Source organism: Pleurodeles waltl, chromosome 3_1 (genome assembly GCF_031143425.1).
Source record: "Pleurodeles waltl isolate 20211129_DDA chromosome 3_1, aPleWal1.hap1.20221129, whole genome shotgun sequence".
In the NCBI taxonomy this organism is placed as follows: Eukaryota; Metazoa; Chordata; class Amphibia; order Caudata; family Salamandridae; genus Pleurodeles; species Pleurodeles waltl.
The window spans coordinates 211,939,063-211,957,574 of NC_090440.1; the positions used below are offsets into that span (position 1 = coordinate 211,939,063).

The window sequence follows — 18,512 nt, forward strand, 5'->3', positions numbered from 1 at the left end:
ATTGCTTAATCTCCCAAATATTTCTCAAGAAGCAAAGGTGTAGTCAATAATGAATGTGGGCCTGATTTATGTATTGTATTGGTGGAGAGTAAACTCAGTCGCAACGGCGATGGAGTTTCCTCCACACCAATACAGCCGTCCGCCTGCCACATTTACAGTGATACACCACCTCATTTACATGTGGGCAAAGCTTAGGCCTAGTTACGGCTGAGAATACACTGTATCCACCATGATTAATCTCCTTTGACAGCTCTGGGAAGTAAGGGCCATCAAAGAAATGGCTACATGTCCACCCTCCCTGTTTGGATGGCTGGACATGTAGTAATGTTTTACTGTTTCTTTCCGCCAGGTAAAACCTGGTCATAAGGGACAGTAAAATCATTATAATGCTCCCCCTGCCATGGTAGGAGACTCCCACGGTGAGGGCAGCATTATATTTTGTCATTAGAAAAAGAAAATCCTGTTCCTGGAGGTGCTTTTATAAATCTGACGGGCAGACCTTCCACCATGGTATTCGAGTGCTTTACTCCATTGCCCTGCCAGATCCAGGGGCCATCCACCGGGATTTAAATGAGGCCCTATATTCCCATCCTCTTGGTCATCAAGCAAGCTCTTTAGATTTATTCATACCATTCAGATTCCTCCTCAGTCCTGCTGTAAAAAGAGATCATTAACCCTACCTTACTGTCAACCTCTCAATTAGTAAGGGCTAGAAAAGCAATCTTCCAGTATCAATCATGTCCCATGACTCCTTCTATGAACATAGCATCATTGCTAATGTTTGATGTTCTAATGACCAGTAGAGGAGAAATAAACTTCGAGGTATTGTGGTCTATTAAGTTACTCACTTCTCACCAAATCATCCTCCCTATATCTTGTCTAAAATAACAATCTACTATAATCAAGGTCCCCTAATGAGGTGTCTCTTACATCGATCTCTATTAGTTAAGTTACCGTAGCAGGAAATAAGGCCTTGTCATCACTTGGGAGACAGTTCTAACCTTGCGGTACTCATGCAGTCAGTAAGTCACTTTTTGTCTTCCTTCTAATTAAAGGGACAATAATGCTATCTAAATACTGTACTCGGCCCAAATTGGTTTGGACATTAAAAATATTTCATCAAGCATAACTATTGGAAAGACAACCAAGTAATCACATCTGGTTTCACAAACCTTTCAGGCACCTCTGCTCATAAGTACTCCTACTTGCCTTGACCCCAAACATATGAAAAACCAGACCTGGCTGTTGAGCCATGTCCTACATCACTCTTAAAGCATCGAACAAGCTGCCGCTACACATAAGACCCTCTTCTCCACTTAATTAATTCTGCAAGAAACTGGAGACCTAGCTTTTTGAGTCATCTTACTGGGCCCTATGTGTGGCTATTCTCAAACCTGCTTAGTGCCAGTATACCCTCCTGGGTGATAGTGCACTCTATAAATCTTCATTACATAACATAACATTTGTAAAGCTGTGAATGCATATTATTCCATATCGCTACTCATTAGTCATAGCCCTAGGAAAATGCTCACAATGTGTCTACCTATACTTCATGCTTTCTTTTTTTTCCATTTGTCCTTTCTACTCGAGTACCTATGCTTTTCTTACACAGCAACCTCCCATTGTCACCATGATATTCATAATCGATCTCACAAGTATTTACCCAATAATTTAATAACTCTCCAATTACATTGTTTCCTGTGAATGGGGGCAGCAAAAAAGATCATCTAGGTAGCGGTATTTTCTTTGTGACTGTCATATCATTATTTTATTCCTCTGTTTGCTGGTTTGTTCCTTGCTATCTACAAGGAGATCAAACCCAATGATGTGCAAATTCTCCACTTCAGCAGATACACATTTGCTCATCTAGCCCGATCCCTTTTCTCCTTAAATAGCTGCTTCATTACCCCACATAGGTATTATTTATTTAGTAGTAAGGTCTTGCAATCCGTCCTCATATCATAATATAGCATAATATAACCTTACTACAGAATATAAAAATAAAACACCATAACACATAAGGGGTAGTATAACACAGCATATCATGTGAGGAGGCTGGCATGCATGCATTTATGCGCATACACAGGTCAACTATTAGCAGGACCTCGGATACTCCAAGTGGTTGCCTCAATTAAGAACATCAGTTTAAACTCACTAGGGTTGACTATTCTTATGGGGGTAATGTTAGTATCTATCTATCTATCTATCTATCTATCTATCTATCTATCTATCTATCTATCTATCTATCTATCTATCTATCTATCTATCTATCTATGTACTCAACTAGAAAAACGTTAGAGGCTGTAGTAGGGGTATGGTGTAGTATGTCTGTCTTCAGGCTTTGTCAGTGCTTATTTTGTTAACCATTATGAGTTTTGTAAACGTTATTTTGGGGCAGTGCCTGAATCATAAAAGAGAAGAATTGGGTCACTCACAGTGAATTTAGACAATGTCTGAAGTGAGCTGACCCATTAGAACATGCTATATGCTATAATGTTCGAATGAAAAATGGGACTGACACAGCAGCAGGCCAATGGGTAAAGGTGGCTGAAGTGTTCTGTATAATTTTAGTAAAATGAAAAAGTCTTGACTATTGGCAGACCTAAAGAGTTCACCAACTTTCACTGAGCAATTGCTACGCTGAATTACATTGCAGCATCGCCCTCATTACTAGACAAGTACAACTAAAGTAGATGTTTACCTGTATTAGTAACTTTTTTCAAGTTTGTCTATATTGCACTAATTGTAGATTGCATTAGCAGCTTTAGTGGTGTTATTTCCTGTGTTATCCACATTGCCAAATGCCATATGACTTCACTTTGTGTGATGTGATTGGGACATCCAAGCCCGTCTGTCACTTTTACTGTCCCTGGGTTCATGATAAATAGGGAAGGATGTGGGTTTGTTGAAGTACATTAGAACATGCTTTTCACACTGTATGACCATCTGCATCTGCTCTAAGTTGGTTGGTAAAAAGATGCTGTGATGGGCTCTGGAAGACAGAGAGTAGCGAAAGCCTTCCTGCTCTTCACTCGTCTGATCCGCTCACAACAAAGTTAGGTAGATCTGATGAAGGATGGATACTTCTTTCAGCTCACTCCATTTGTTCAGCTTCTGTAACTTTGACAAACTGCAGGCAGTTCTGTATTTTAACAGCAATGAACACACAACAAAGACCATCCTTCAAGGTCCACAGTTTGCTGATTTAATGCCTCCACCACCGGCGAGGTTAACAATGAAAATATTCTCAATTGCAAGCTCCAGAGTGAATTAGTGCACCTGTAGAATGACTAAAGAAATTTTTTTAAAATGGTGTTCCTGTTAATAGAATTATAGACCTTTCAATTGGGTTCTCCACATCTTGTAATTTCTTGAAATTAAGCAAGGATGTTGCAGCACGGTCTCACTGCCTTCTCGTCCATTCTCATATGGTATAAGCAAATCTTATTTTATTACAGTGCTTGTTAACAGCATTCAAAACTGTTTGGCTGGTCATTGAAATGACAGACCTATCAGCTGAGCAATAATACTGAGTAAATACTATCAAATTTAGTGATCACAGGAATAACTTCAAAAAGCCCTAACCAATTACTATAAGATCTAATCTAACTAAAATTTAGATCTGAACCAAAGAAAATGGATGTCAGGTAAAAGATAAAAAAACAGTTAGACGGGGAAATCACCGTATCTGGGTAGGTCTCTTAAGTGCATACATGTGGATCAGGACCCACTGCAGCCTCATGATCTAGGGCAGGAATCAACCACATCAATAGTGAATCTGTGGAATGTACCTCAGTCTTTTAAGCAGAAACCCTGATCTGATAGCAGCCGTCTAACCTTTGCATCATGAAGGACTATAAGTGACTCAGAGGACACTCTGCATGAGCAGTATGACAGCAAATTCCAGGTTCTGGATCCTCAGCTTTCGAAAATGCACAGACTTCAGGGAGACTGTTTGACTGACGGCACCACTTACTTCGCTCCCTTGCCTAACATCAAGACTGATTATAGTATGCTAGAGAGCCATTATGCAGCACAGCACTGACTTCTCCATACCTGTGCAAGCAAATCATGGTATCCGCTAAAAAAGGCCTTGTAGAAAGCCCAGGCAATTTGAGACTGTTCTGCCCAGAAAAAGGTGGGTCTAATTCATGCCTCATGTTTGTGGTGTGGGACCAATAAATGCGATCCTTGGGACCTGGTTTGATTCCCCTCATAACATCGAGGCTTACTATGTGATTTACCCATGTGAATGTTTGAAGACTTGATCAGGGGATCGAGTGAAACCTGCTTCCTACCTTCCATTGTCTACAGGGACATGTGATGAGCTTCAACTCACAATAATCATTTAAGACCCCTTTTTGTGAATTCTGACTCTGTGGGCCGCAATGTTTTATTTTTCACTGTATGTACGTGTGCCTGTTTGCCTGTGGTATTTCTATAACATAAACCTAGTCAAAAGGGAACAGAGTACTGTAGAGACAAGCATAAAGTCAACTATGTGAAAGGAGCGGTAGATGGTGTGCGGACTGTCAATGCATTGTGATGTAATATTCTTTTAAGAGGTGCATCTTCAATTCTTTCCTAAACTTGGAGCAGCATTGGAGTGGTCCAGATGGATATGTGGATATTTCAGATCCTGGATGCATAGATAGAAAAGGTCTGCTGCCTTGTACTTTCTTATTTATTCTTCTTAGTCTATATGGTGATGGTTCCCTGCTGCAGGAGTGCTGAGAGCCATCAGAGATAGTGAGCTTGATTGCAAGATAAGCGTGGGTGCTGGTCGTTATGGCTTTGTAAATGATGTAACTGTTTTGAAGATGTGTGGGTCGACAAGATGAGTTTATGGTATTCCATCTGGATGGGAGTGATGCAAATATATTTTTTAAGCTCGATAAGACATGCTGCAGCATGTCGGTTGCCCTAAAGGGGTGCCTATGTGAAGTCTTAGACTTGGGGTGAGCCTCCACCATGATAACATTCATTCTTAATATTCATGTCATGTCGCTGAGTGCCTAGTACTGAACTTCCTCACAATCGAGCTCATCTTGCGAGAATTGTTATGACATTCCTTTGCCATAAATGGACTGATTGCCGTGGCATTACCATTCAAATCCTGGTATTTAGAGTTAGAAGAGACCCTGTCTACATTTTCACTGATCGAGTGTGAAGAGTCAAAAGACGATCATGCTTCATAAGGTGTGAGTCTGTTGTGTAGGGAATCAATTTTCAAAGAACAGACAGGTCCATGGTCCCTTCTGATCATAGACACATGCCTAATTCACAGTTTCTTTTTAACGATCTGACATTATTGGTTAATGAGAGACTGCCTCTAGTATTTTTGTCATAAACAAACAATTGTTTTTTGTTTGCTGGTAGTGGGGAACCTGGGTGCCTTGTCCCACAAGCAAATTATTATCTGTCATTTCTGCTAATTGTTTATTTTACATTGCAGGCTTTCACTTGCCTCTGAAGCTCATTCTTTCTTCCACAGTCGGTGGAATATGCCTTTATCAGGTAATGGACAACATTTTGCACGTGTGTGTGTGTGTGTGAGAGAAAATAATATATATGAATCTGGAGCTCACAGAATTCAAACCCAAACTAACATTGAAAATTGATAAGAAGCCCCCTTCCCTTTGAAATTTTGTCAGGAAAAATATGGCTATCTGTGATCATGGTGACCATGTGCCTTATTATGAGACTCGCGGTCCAAGGTCCGCCAGCCTTGTGGTGATGGTCAGACCACCGCAACTATGGCGGTCTGACCACCTGTTAGGAATGGGGTCTCTGGTTGGCAGTTAGTTTGCACTCTGTCCAAGCAGGGACCCTCACTCTAATCAGGCCAATGGAGATACACACTTAGATAACCCCTGCTCACCCCCTTGGTAGCTTGACACAAGCAGTCAGGCTTATCTCAAAGGCAATGTGTAAAGTATTTGTACCAGCACACACAGCAATACAGTGAAAGCACTACAAAATGGACACCACACCAGTTTAGACAAATATGTAATATTTGTCTAAATCAAACAAGACCAAAACGACACAAATCCAACATACACAAGTCAAGTTATGAATTTTTAAAGATTAAACACATAAATAGTGCTTAGAAACACAAATGGTTCGATTAGGTGATATCACGGCGTCGTGACGGAGTCGTTCCTAACAATCCGATGCCAATGGCACCGGTCACGGAGTCACATGGACCCCCAGGTACAGTACCTTGTGTGAATGCGGAAACAAGCTGGGGCACGGAGTCAGGTATCGCCGCCTCGCTGAATCCGAGGCGGCATCGGTTTCGGTGCTGCAGGGTGAAGGAGCAGAGGCGTCATGAAGAGGCATCAGGTCCTTGCTGTGGAGCAGTGGAGGTGAGGCTTTGTTCGTGTGAAATGCTGGATCCGCACACTTCCGGGGGAGTCGTTGTACGGCAGTCACGACGTGGTGCAGCAACTTTCACGGAGATGCGGAATTCAGCAAGGCTGCTGAAGCGTCGGGCCTGCGGGGTCGTTGCACTCCAGCGAGGACCATGGCTTTGGTTACAGGCGGCGTCACGGGATTCGCCAGTGGGGTCAGTCCGGAGTCGTCTGGTGTACTTGGTCTTTCTTGGTTTTTCCACCAGCTTCTCCTTTCAAGGGCCCAGAGACTGATTAGGCACCACTTGGCTGGGCAGCAGTCGCAGCAGAGAGTCCAGGTGCAAGCAGAGGAAGTATTTGATGGCCCTGAGACTTCAGAACAGGGGTCAAGCTCAGTCCAAACCCTTGGAGATTCTTTGAAAGCAGGAATATACAAAAAATCCATCCTTTGTCCCCTTTCACAGGCAGAAGCAGCAACTGCAGGCTAGCCCTACAAAGCACAATCACAGGCAGGGGCAGCACTTCTCAGCTCTTCAGCTCTCCTCCTTGGCAGAGGTTCCTCTCTGTTCCTGAAGTAAGTCTTGAAGAAATCTAAAGTCTGGGATTTTGGGTTCACTACTTATACCCCTTTCTGCCTTTGAAGTTGCCCAACATCAAAGAAAAGTCTCTGTTGCTTACAGGATCCTGTCTTGCCCAAGCCAGGCCAGGCCCCGGACACACACCAGGGGGTTGGAGACTGCATGGTGTGAGGGCAGGCACAGCCCCTTCAGGTGTAAGTGACCACTACTCCGTCCGCTCTAGCCAGATGTCTCATCAAGATATGCAGGCTACACTGCAGATCCCTTTGTGTCACTTTCTAGAGGAGATTCACAAACAGCCCAACTGTCAGTCTGACCCAGACAGGGAATCCACAAACAGGCAGAGTCAGAGAATGGGTTAAGCAAGAAAATGCTTTCTAAAAGTGGCATTTTCAAACTAACAATCTAAAAACCAACCTCACTGAAAGATGTATTTTTAAATTGTAAGTTCAGAGACCCCAAACTCCTTATTTCTATCTGCTCTCACTGGGAAACTGCACTTTAAGGATATTTAAGACAGCCCCACATTTAACAAATACTGCACCCGACCCTTGGGGCTACCTAGGGCCTACTTTAGGGGGTGCCTTACATGTATAAAAAGGAAAGGTTTAGGCCTGGCAAGTGGGTACACTTGCCAAGTCAAATTGGCAGTTTGGAGTGACTGCACACTCAGACACTGCAGAGGCAGGTTTGAGCCATGTTTACATGTCTACTCATGTGGGTGGCACAATCAGTCCTGCAGGCCCACTAGTAGCATTTGATTTACAGGCCCTAGGCACCTCTATTGCACTTTACTAGGGATTTACTAGTAAATCAATTATGCCAATCATGGAAAAGCCAATTACACATGTAATTTCACATAGGGAGCTCTTGCACTTTAGCACTGGTCAGCAGTGGTAAAGTGCCCAGAATAACAAAACACACAGCATCAACCTTGGAAGTAGAGGCACAAAGTTAGGAGAGACCACGCCAAGTATGCCAGGTCTACCACTGACATATTACAGCCCTGGAGGTCAGACTGCCAGGAGACTGCCGTCCCTGCCAGGAACATGGCTCCTGATGGTCTGACAGCGCTCTGAGTTCAGCCCCACCTGACTGATTACAACTCTACTTACCACCAGCCTTTCCATGGTGGTCTGACTGCCATAGAAAGGTTGGCAGCAAGCCAGTGCCAGGGGCTAGAGAGGGGCCCCTGCACTGCCCCTGGCCAGCTCGGTGGGAATGCGCACTGTCTGCTTTGCAGACGGTGCACATTCCAAGGGTGCTGGGGCACCCGTGTGATGGCAGTGGTCTTGGCTCTATGTGGAGCAGAGACCAATGCCACCGCACAGTTTCCACTGGGCTGACTGGCGGAAAACTTGGTTTCTGCCGGTCAGCCCAGTGGAAATCTTGTAATGGGGCTGGTGGTGAGACCGCCAACTCAGCGGCGGTCTCCTCACTTCAAGTCTGGCGATTGGCTTGTCCAACTGCCATACTCCTAATGAGGCCCCATGTCTGGAGGAGACTATTTATTCTATACTCTTCTCTGGTCACTCTCATCTACTCCGCCATTCCACTCTAATTGGTCAAGAATAAAGTTCACAAATCTCTTAAAGCCCGTGTACAACAGAAATTATCTGCTGCTTAAGGCATGTGTCTGTATTTTATTTCTGCTCTTTCAGTTACTATCCTTAAATTATATATGTATCCCTTTTATAGGTGGCGCTGCTGTTGTTAGTGGTGTTCCTGCCCACAGTGCAGAAAATCCGAGCTGCAATAGACATGGATGCTGTCCTAATGCTGGCAGGGTTTGGGATAAATTTTACACAAGATAGAGAAGAAGCAATCATCCTCCTTAAGTATTACCTCTGGGCACTGGAAGGTAAGTCCCCATAGACATATTCATTACTACTTGAGGATAAACTGCATGTGTTGTTACCATTTTATGCACCCTTCTGTGGCCATCAAAGGTAAATGTTAATAGATTAACCAGGTTTTACCTCTGGACACAGCAAGGTTTATGATAAACTAAATTAACTTCTGGTCACTAAAAGGCAGTTTTTCATAAATATTATATATCCATATATCACTGGACATTTTGTGCTTATGAACCTAAGAATGTTTTAACCATGAAAAATCGAATGCAAGATCTACATGCTGAGTCCCTTACTGTAAAATCTGATTGTGCTTTGCCAGAAGGATATTACTTGCGGACATTATGGGCCTGATTTAGATCCTGGCGGAGGGAATACTTTGTCACAAACATGACGGATATCCCATCTGTCGGATTACGATCTCCATAGGATATAATGAGTGCTACCCTCTGCCAAGATCTAAATCAGGCCCTAGGTAATAATTCCTTCAACATGGACAGCTAAGTCTGTTTAAATGAGATCATTTGTTACTTTTTGAGCTCAGAAACTATCAGCTGGCCCTAAATCTTTTCACTGAAAATATTTGTTCACTGTTGAGGGACCAGTGTTATATAAATGTAGATGAATCAGTTCCTGTTTAGCGGGTTTCCTTAGCATTATTATTAAAGTTTTATTTTGTAATCCACTTACAAGTATATGCAGCATTTCGTAAAGTACTTCTTTACAAATTAATTTTACTTTTTAAACGTTGCGGTGGCAGTCAGGAATGCTGTTGCTGTGGTGGTCCGACCGCCACATTACGACCCTGACGGTCAGACCACCAGGACTGCTGGGACTGATGATCCCAACGGGCTGCTGGTGACAGAGGTCGGAATCAGCCAGGGCAGTGCTGCATGCAGAGCCACCCTGCTGATTACGACCTCTGCCACTGCCAGCCTTTTCATGGTGATATCACCACCATGAAAAGGCTGGCAGAGAACAGGTGCAGGGGCTCAAAGGGGGCCACTGCACTGCCCATGAGCTTGGCATGGGCAGTGCAAGTGTCCCCTGTCCAACACCCTCACATAACAGACAGTGAGCATTGCGAGGGTGCTGGTGAATCCAGCGGCGGCACCATTGCCACCGGCTCAATTTCCCCCACCAGCCCAGCAGGAAACTTGTAATGGGTCTGGCGAAGAGGTAGCCAGTATGGCAGACACCTCCCCGTTGGAAGTTCAGCGGATGATTCAAACCGCCCATCGAACTCCTAATCAGGCCCTTAATCTAAAAAAATATGGCAGAGCGGACTGGAGAGTGTAGTACCAGAAGTCTCAAACAATCGGTGGAAGTGGAAATGTGAACAACATTGGCACCTTATTCACTGTGCACAGAGACATCAGCCTAAAGGACATTTGCTTCATCCCTTTCTACAAGCACTCAAGATGGTTACTTGGATGGTGTGTGGGTATATTTTAGGGAAACTGTCTTTACCATGTGGGCTGAGCCCCACGTGCTGTTTCCACGCAAGCAGAACAATGCTTGCCTAAATCACGCATCTGCCTTAATCACCTATATGAGTGGTTAAGGCAGACAGTGGTCTAACTGTTTGAATGGGTGGGAGGAGGAACAGGAAGGGATCAGGAGAGGAATCTCCGGGCGCAGCCAGGTAAGTGGAGCTGGGGCTGGATTTTGGGGGGGGGGGGGGGGTGGGTTGGTTTTTAGAGATGAGGAATGTTTTTAGGGCTCGGGGTGGGGGGGCGGGGTAATTCTTTTTTGGCAGGGGGCAGGGTTTTATGGCTCAGGACAGGGGGGTTGGGCTAGTTTTAAGGGCTAGGGTCACGTTTTAGGGCCCAGGATTGGAGGGGCAGTTTTCAGGGGTGGGGGTCAGTTTTAGGGCTCAGGGAAGGGGAGCTAGGGATCGGGGTTGTTTTTGGCAAGGGACATGGTTTTAGGCCTCAAGGCAGGGAGGGGAAGAGGTAGTTTTTAACGGCAGGGCAGGGTTGATTTTAGGGCTCACGTGGGGGGAGGTCAGGGTAGTTTTAAGGAAAGGGCGAGGTCAGTTTTAGGGCTCAGGGTGGGTGGGTGGTCAGGGTAGTTTTAAGGTCTGGGGCCAGGTTTTAGAGCTCAGGGCGGGGTTCTGTTTTCACGGGTGGGAATCGGATTCTGGGCTCAAGGCAGGGGGAGTAGGGGTAGTTCTTAGCAGAAGGCAGGGTTTTAGGCCTCAGGGCATGGGGAGAGGAAGTGGTATTCTCAAGGGCTGGGGCTGGGTTTTAAGGTTCAGGGGGTAGGGGCAGGTTTAAGTGGTGGAGCAGGGTAGATTGCAGGGCTGGGGTATCTGGTGTTAGGGCGGGGGGCTGCAGTGTGCAATTTACCACGCCTATTCCTTTACCAACCATGCTTTTACAACAAAATCTGTTGTAAAGGCATGCGTGATAAAGATGCAGTCATGGTTCAGACCGCATTGTCTAGGCATGTTTGGTTTAGGCATGCATGGTTGTATCATACAACCTATATTTTATTGTTAGGAAGGAAAGTGGCTCTAGAAGGGAGCTATCTTATTATGGCTGTACCATGGAAGACGGTACATCATTTTGCCTTAAAACTGCACATGCATCCTTTGTTGACACTGGGGATTTTCCCCCCAAAGTTATACATTTAGAGATATTCTCTCTCTTTAAAAGTCAGCAACTTAAATGGCATCTTGCACTTTAAACTGGTATGGATGGCTTGCCCAGCAAGCTGACAGCCTGGTCACGAGAGGATACTTTTCACTTATATATTTGGGTCAATATCTGGTGAACACATAAATGGAAGTAAGATGTTCCTGTTTTACTTGGCTATCTGTGACTTGACACTCTCCTATTTGGACTCAAACTCTGTGCAATTTCAGTAAGGAAGGATACTTCAACATGATGCTTTCAGTCGTTTTCCCAGATTCTGAAGTTGCTGGCCTGGAATTGTCAAGCAGTATCAAACATGAGGCTATATGGGTTGTCTACTCATAGGGATGCTGGATACTTGATATAAGATGACAAGATGGGGTTCCAAAGTCTCTCCAGCGTAGCTTGATCAAGTAGTCCATTGTGAGGTGGTCAGAGAAACTATAAATATCTGGACCTGTGTACAAAAGACGCAGGTAAGGCAAAAGGTAAACCTAGGGGAATTCTCTGAAGCTTCAAGAATGATTTGCTGTTCAATTCATTATTTAGTTACTTTAAGAATTAGCAATTGATTTGTACTGCAGGAAGATCAGATTGTCTTTGTTAGGAATAGGTATATCTTGGAATTTAGGAGGGATAGCATTGTAAAGGTGCTAGCCAGATGGAGTCAACAGACCTAGGTTTCGAGGCAAAGGGCGGTTATAGTACCAGAAAGGGTTTTGGGTTTTAAGAATGTCTATAATCCCAAGAACAGTCATCAGAAAATGGCATACATCAAAAAACTGCAGTTCAAGTCTGGAGAGGCAATAGCTGCTTAATATACCTTGCAGTTAACATACACATTCCAGGGCAGACCAACTGTTTAATGCCTCGGACACTGCACAGCCTGGCAAGGTCATGGGGAACCACAAGTGTGGGTCAGGGTACAGGCCTAGTACCCAGGCTGTTAGATAGTAGGGGCTCATGCACAAGTCAATCTGGAAGGAGAGTCATAGGAGCCAGGGCAATGACAATGAGAAGGTACCTACAGTTAATAAATGGTGCCTCAGTGGTCTATGGGATGCAAGCCACTAGACAGAATCAACAATCCTAAAGTTCTGCTATGTGTACTTTACCATTGCTGCAAGGGTTCTCTGCTGTCTAAGGGGAACTTCAGATGGATGTTAGTAGTTCTGCTGGCCTCCATGCACTTGCTGTCCGTAGGAATAATTTCCATGCAGATGACTGGCAGAGAACAGCAGGGCCAAGGACCGACCTTTATGCTTAGCCAAAGCCTTGAGGGTGTTAGCAGGGTGCAGTTCTGCTCTAGGAAGCACCAAGCAGTCATTACAGCTCTTTTTCTATGATCTTCAAATTGTGTGAATGATGTCCTGGGTTATTTTCTTAGCCCATATGTACAAAACCTTTTTTGAGGTTGCGAACAGCTCAATTAGCCGAATCAGGCCACTTGGGACTGAAAGAAAGGTTTTTAAAATGTACAAAAGCCCAAGTGTGATTCTGTAATCTGTTACCTAATTGCAATTTAGGTAATCGGTATTTAGAAGGGGCGTGTTTAGGGCATCTCTACCTAATACCGATTAACAGTGGTACTCCCATTTCCAGTCCACTTCCATTTCCTGTCAACATTAGAGGAACACCATCATATGTACAATGTTCTAAAGATGTCCTTATATGGGCTGTGGCAGAACTTAAGGTGATACAGGTACACAGTTGTGCTTCTGAGAGGATGTGAGATGACAGATTGCCACAGCTCCCACATGACTTAACTCCTAAAGAATGTCTGGAGCGAAGGGTCTAACTTCCCTCAAGGCACATGTAGTTGACAAATGTTGACAACTAAAGGTGAAGTGAAGCGTCACTTTGAGTCTGATGCTTATACATTGAGAAGCTCATTATGAACCTGGCGGTCTCATGAATGCCAGGTTCGTGGTGGCAGTCGGACCGCTGCAAATGCGGTGGTCTGAGCGCCATATTATGACTGCAGCAGTAGGATCGCGGTTGGACCGCCAGCACTGCCATATTTAATTGTCCCGCTGGCCTGGCGGTGCTGACGATCCTAATCCGCCAGCGATTTCAGACAGTGAACATTGTGAGGGTGCTGGTGCACCCTGCACACTACAGTATTGCTGCCAGCTTAATTATGAGCCGGAGACAATGCTGTAGGTCGTTTCACGCTGGGCCAGCAGGGGGAAACTGCGGTTTCCACCCACTGACCCAGCAGGAAACTCATAATGGGTCAGGCGGGGGAGGAAGCCACAATGGCAGCAACCTCCCCCGTCGGAATAAATGCTACTGTCACCGTGCCTAGTAAATGGCTACTTCATTCCATATGCTGCACCCATTGTCAGTCTTTCATTTTTGTGTGTGTTCTGTGTTTTTGTTAAAATTAACCAATAACAATATGTACATCTGAGTATTAGGAGGTGAACCAAATAATTTGAAGGATACAAGCAGCAGCGGCTAATGCAAATCTCAAGGGGAAGGACAAGAGGGGCGGGAGGGGTGTGCAGGGTTAGAAGGGGGAAATAAAACAAATAATAATAAAAAAACAAAACTTGCCTTTCCGATGAGGACGCTACCGAGTTTCTCCTCTTCTCTCCTGGTGTCCCAGCAGTCCCTGAGACACCAGCCATCTTGGCGCTGCTCTCATGCTATGCCTAGCATGAGAGCAGTGCCAGTATTGGTCTGAGTGGCTTGTTCTGCCGCTCAGACACTGCACTGGGATCTATGCAATTTCTCCAACTCAGCTGTGCAACACAGCTGGGTTGGAGAAACCAAAGTGTGCATGTCAGTTTGGCCAACCTAAGACGGAGGGACAAACTGACATGTGCACTTAGTGCACTGACTCCACTCCCTCTTCTCTCCCCTCCCATGGACTAGCCACGCCGCTCCCTGCACCTGCTGGCTGAGGCAAAAACAACAAGTGATGGACTGAATGCTGAACATTGTCAAACATTCACCCCCAGTACAGTGATCTGGTCCTAAATCCATAGTTTTTTTGCTGACCATGCCATTCCAGTTTGGACCCAGCCATATGCAAATCAGTCTTGACCCTGTTCCCCATGGGAACAGTCCAGCCCGGACTACTAGGCCAGGTCTTCCCTGGACTGGAAACAAGCATCCTGGGACCGGTTTCGGGGTTTCACCCCTCATCAGCCAGGCTAGCTTGAATCCAGTGGCATGGGAAGCACGGGACCCACGTCTGGGCATAACCTTCCCACTTAGGGCGACGGAATGCTGAACATTGTCAAACATTCACCCCCAGTACAGTGATCTAGGCCTAAATCCATTGTTTTTTTGCTGCCCATGCCATTCCAGCTTGGACCCAACCATATGCAAATCAGTCTTGACCCTGTTCCCCATGGGAACAGTCCAGCCCGAACTGCTAGGCCAGGTCTTCCCTGGACTGGAAACAAGCATCCTGGGACCGGTTTCGGGGTTTCACCCCTCATCAGCCAGGCTAGCTTGAATCTATGGCATGGGAAGCACAGGACCCACGTCTGGGCATACCCTTCCCACTTAGGGTGACAAAGCAAAAACAAGTGATGGACGGAATGCTGAACATTGTCAAACATTCACCCCCAGTACAGTGATCTGGGCCTAAATCCATCATTTTTTTGCTGCCCATGCCATTCCAGTTTGGACCCAGCCATATGCAAATCAGTCTTGACCCTGTTCCCCATGGGAACAGTCCAGCCCGAACTGCTAGGCCAGGTCTTCCCTGGACTGGAAACAAGCATCCTGGGACCGGTTTCAGGGTTTCACCCCTCATCAGCCAGGCTAGCTTGGATCCAGTGGCATGGGAAGCACGGGACCCATGTCTGGGCATACCCTTCCCACTTAGGGCGACAAAACAAAAACAACAAGTGATGGACGGAATGCTGAACATTGTCAAACATTCACCCCCAGTACAGTGATCTGGGCCTAAATCCATCGTTTTTTTGCTGCCCATGCCATTCCAGTTTGGACCCAGCCATATGCAAATCAGTATTGACCCTGTTCCCCATGGGAACAGTCCAGCCCGAACTGCTAGCCATAAGGAACAGGGTCAAGACTGATTTGCAGATGGCTGGGTCCAAACTGGGGTGGCACGGTGAGCAAAAGAACGATGGATTAAACCCAGATCTGTGACTGGGGGTGAGTGTTTGCATTGTCAGCACTCCGTCCATCATCCTTTTGTTTTGCTAAAGTTGCCCTAAGTGGGAAGGGTATGCCCAGATGTGGGTCCCTTCCTCACTGTGCCACTGGAATCAAGCTAGCCTGGCTGATGAGGGGTGAAACCCCGAAACCGGTCCCAGGATGCTTGTTTCCGGTCCAGGGAGGACCTGGCATGGCAGTTCGGGCTGGACTGTTCCCATGAGGAACAGGGTCAAGACTGATTTGCATATGGCTGGGTCCAAACTGGGGTGGCATTAAACCCAGATCTGTGACTGGGGGTGAGTGTTTGCATTGTCAGCACTCCGTCCATCATCCTTTTTGTTTTGCTAAAGTTGCCCTGCTGGCTGAGGCAGCAGCTGAAAAATAAAACAATAGTATCATATTGCTTTATTTTTCAGCTGCTGGCTCTTAGCCAGGAGGGTGACGTTCCTTTGCCATTGCAAAGGAGCTGCCTCTGGTTACTAGTCTGTTTTAGAGGTCCAAAGTTGGAGCATTTTTAGTTGCCACCAAGCTCCTGAATCAGTCCTGTGCAAGTCTTCATACTCCTGAGGGAGTCACAAAAGGTCTGTTTAGCCTTGCTGCAATGTTTCTTCTACCACTGAATAAGATATATGTAATAATGGGCTGGCCTTGCTGTTTTATTAAATATTTTACTATAGAAAGATCATGAACCTTTGCAGTAACACTGCTTTGATATTTAATATTCAATTTCACTGGAAATCAAAGGTGGTCATGTTTTTTAAAATACCTGTTGGCCATAATCGCTCAACCATCGAACAATCAATACACCTATGCTCTTAATTCGGTATTAGTTTGTCTCCAAATCATCACGAAATGTTTTGTTAAAGTACACACCTATAAGCCATATGCAATTGTACAAATGCAATGAAGGCATCAGAGGAAGAAATGAACAGAGGGAGGCAGAGTAACTCCCTCATACATTTAATTAATTATCCTCTTAGCAATCCTGTAGTTCTGTAAAACTCCCACATGACTACATTCTTTCTTTGAAGCTTCATTTACTATCTGCTGCATTGACATGAGTTCACTTACAGTAAGTATAATATACAACAACCTTTCACCATGTTGAGGGATTCAGGGGTGTGTTTTAGGTGTTTTTGAAACATATGGTTGTGTAAAGTCTAATATTCATTTTTTATTTGGGTCCTTCACCGTTCTCTTGTGTCTTGTATGCGTTATCTGGATATGAAGGATTCTCTTTTTTTGTGCTTGTTGTGTTTCCCTATTTTGAGCTCTTCGGTTTTTGTATCAACTCTTTTGGTGAATGCTGGACTGTTTTTTTCTGTTTTTCTATTCTGTCCTTAATGGTCCTTTTCTGTGTCTTCCAGTGTGCTATGTTTCCGCCTTGGTCTTATCTTGCGCACTGACTGTCTGCATGCTGGTGAGATCCCTGGTGCTGCACAGGTGAGACGGGACCAGGGAATCAACAGGAAAGAATAACATTGTGGTGGGAGGCTTGGTGTTCATGAGATTTATATCACATAAAGTCGGTGAGGGCTCTGGATCCTCCTGCAATGATACTGCACTTAAAGACCATTCACCTCTTATTTAATGTTGATAAATAACTATCAAAATGTGATAGCAATCATACCGGTGCCCCGGCTCAATCATGTCAGGAAGCAGCAAAAGGGAAGGCAGGTCAACCCATGGCCTGGAATTGTTCCTGTATGCTAATATTACTTGTCAACTAAATCCCTAACTTACCAAACAGTGGTGAAGCCAACAGGCTTGATGTTCGTACAGTGCTATTGGTTTTGATGGTGTTTGTGTCCTGAGGCTTTAGTGCTAACAAAAACATCTGAAAAAAAGATGCTACAGAAATCATTCGAGTATCTGAAGCGTCTAGGGTAAATGAAGTCAATGGTTAAAGGAGGTTGACACAAAGCCCCTTAAACAAAATACAGAATACAGTAAGTTTGCAATGAATGCTGCAATATTCGGACAGAATATCAAATCAAAATTATCAAGTTGCACAAATATTGAGTTTTTAATGTCGTGACACAGAAATATAATGAGCACAAATATTGTTGACAGAAATATCATTGTTTTAAGGTAGGAAATATAATTTCTTTATGTGTTTAAATGATATTAGAAATGTATATGTTTTATTTTGTTTGTGCACTTGCTGTTAATGTTTTTAAATATAGTTTGTAATTTTAAGTTATTTATATTTTAAATGTAAGTTTTAAATAGTAACTTATAGTGTCGTAGTGGTTGTGACGTTTATGGGAGATAAATTAAGTATAAATAATGTATATTTTTTATTTAATTTTAATTATTTATTTTATTATTAAGTGTGTAAATTATGTAAATGTTATTTGAAGTTGTATTTTAGGTGCAGGTTGTTGGGTGTGTAGGGGTATTGGGTGGGAAGTTTATTAAATAATGATTAAATTTTTTGTAAATTTTTATTATTTAAAAATTTTTTTTAATGATTTTAATTGTTTTTTAATGTATATATTTAATGTCATGGTAATAATTTTAGATTTTTATGACATTAATATTTGTATTAAAATAAGGTATGTTTTTGAAGTGAAGTACTTTCGCTACTGTTCCGCAGACTGGAGTGGGAATTATACATTTTAGCACTCCTGTGTCCAACGTTTTCCTTACTGTTGCACTGAATAGAGTGGAAATAGTAAATTGGACTCCTCCTGAGTGTAATGCTTTTCCAACTGTTGCACTGACTGGAGCGGGAATAGTAAATGTGACACCTCTGAGTCCAATGCGTTTCCTACTTTTTCACAGACTGCAGTGGAAGTAGTATATTTTACCCCTCCTGATTCCATAGCTTTCCATATTGTTGCACTGACTGCAGTGGTAATAGTAAATTTTACCCCTTCAGAGTCCCATGCTTTCCCTACTGTTGCATTGACTGGAGTGTGAATAGTAAATGTTACCTAGCCTAAG

The 18,512-nt window shown here is 44.2% G+C and overlaps 1 protein-coding gene across 2 annotated transcripts in view; it reads left to right on the top strand.

Moving 5' to 3' along the window:
* Window positions 1–18,512, top strand: part of STRA6 (signaling receptor and transporter of retinol STRA6) — a 276,453-nt gene that overhangs the window by 205,062 nt on the left and 52,879 nt on the right. For both annotated transcript variants that reach the window (XM_069222218.1, XM_069222219.1), the window contains exons 10-12: window positions 5,456–5,517; window positions 8,630–8,792; window positions 16,931–17,006. In XM_069222218.1, the coding sequence (XP_069078319.1) occupies window positions 5,456–5,517; window positions 8,630–8,792; window positions 16,931–17,006 (301 nt within the window). The remainder of the gene's footprint in view (window positions 1–5,455; window positions 5,518–8,629; window positions 8,793–16,930; window positions 17,007–18,512) is intronic.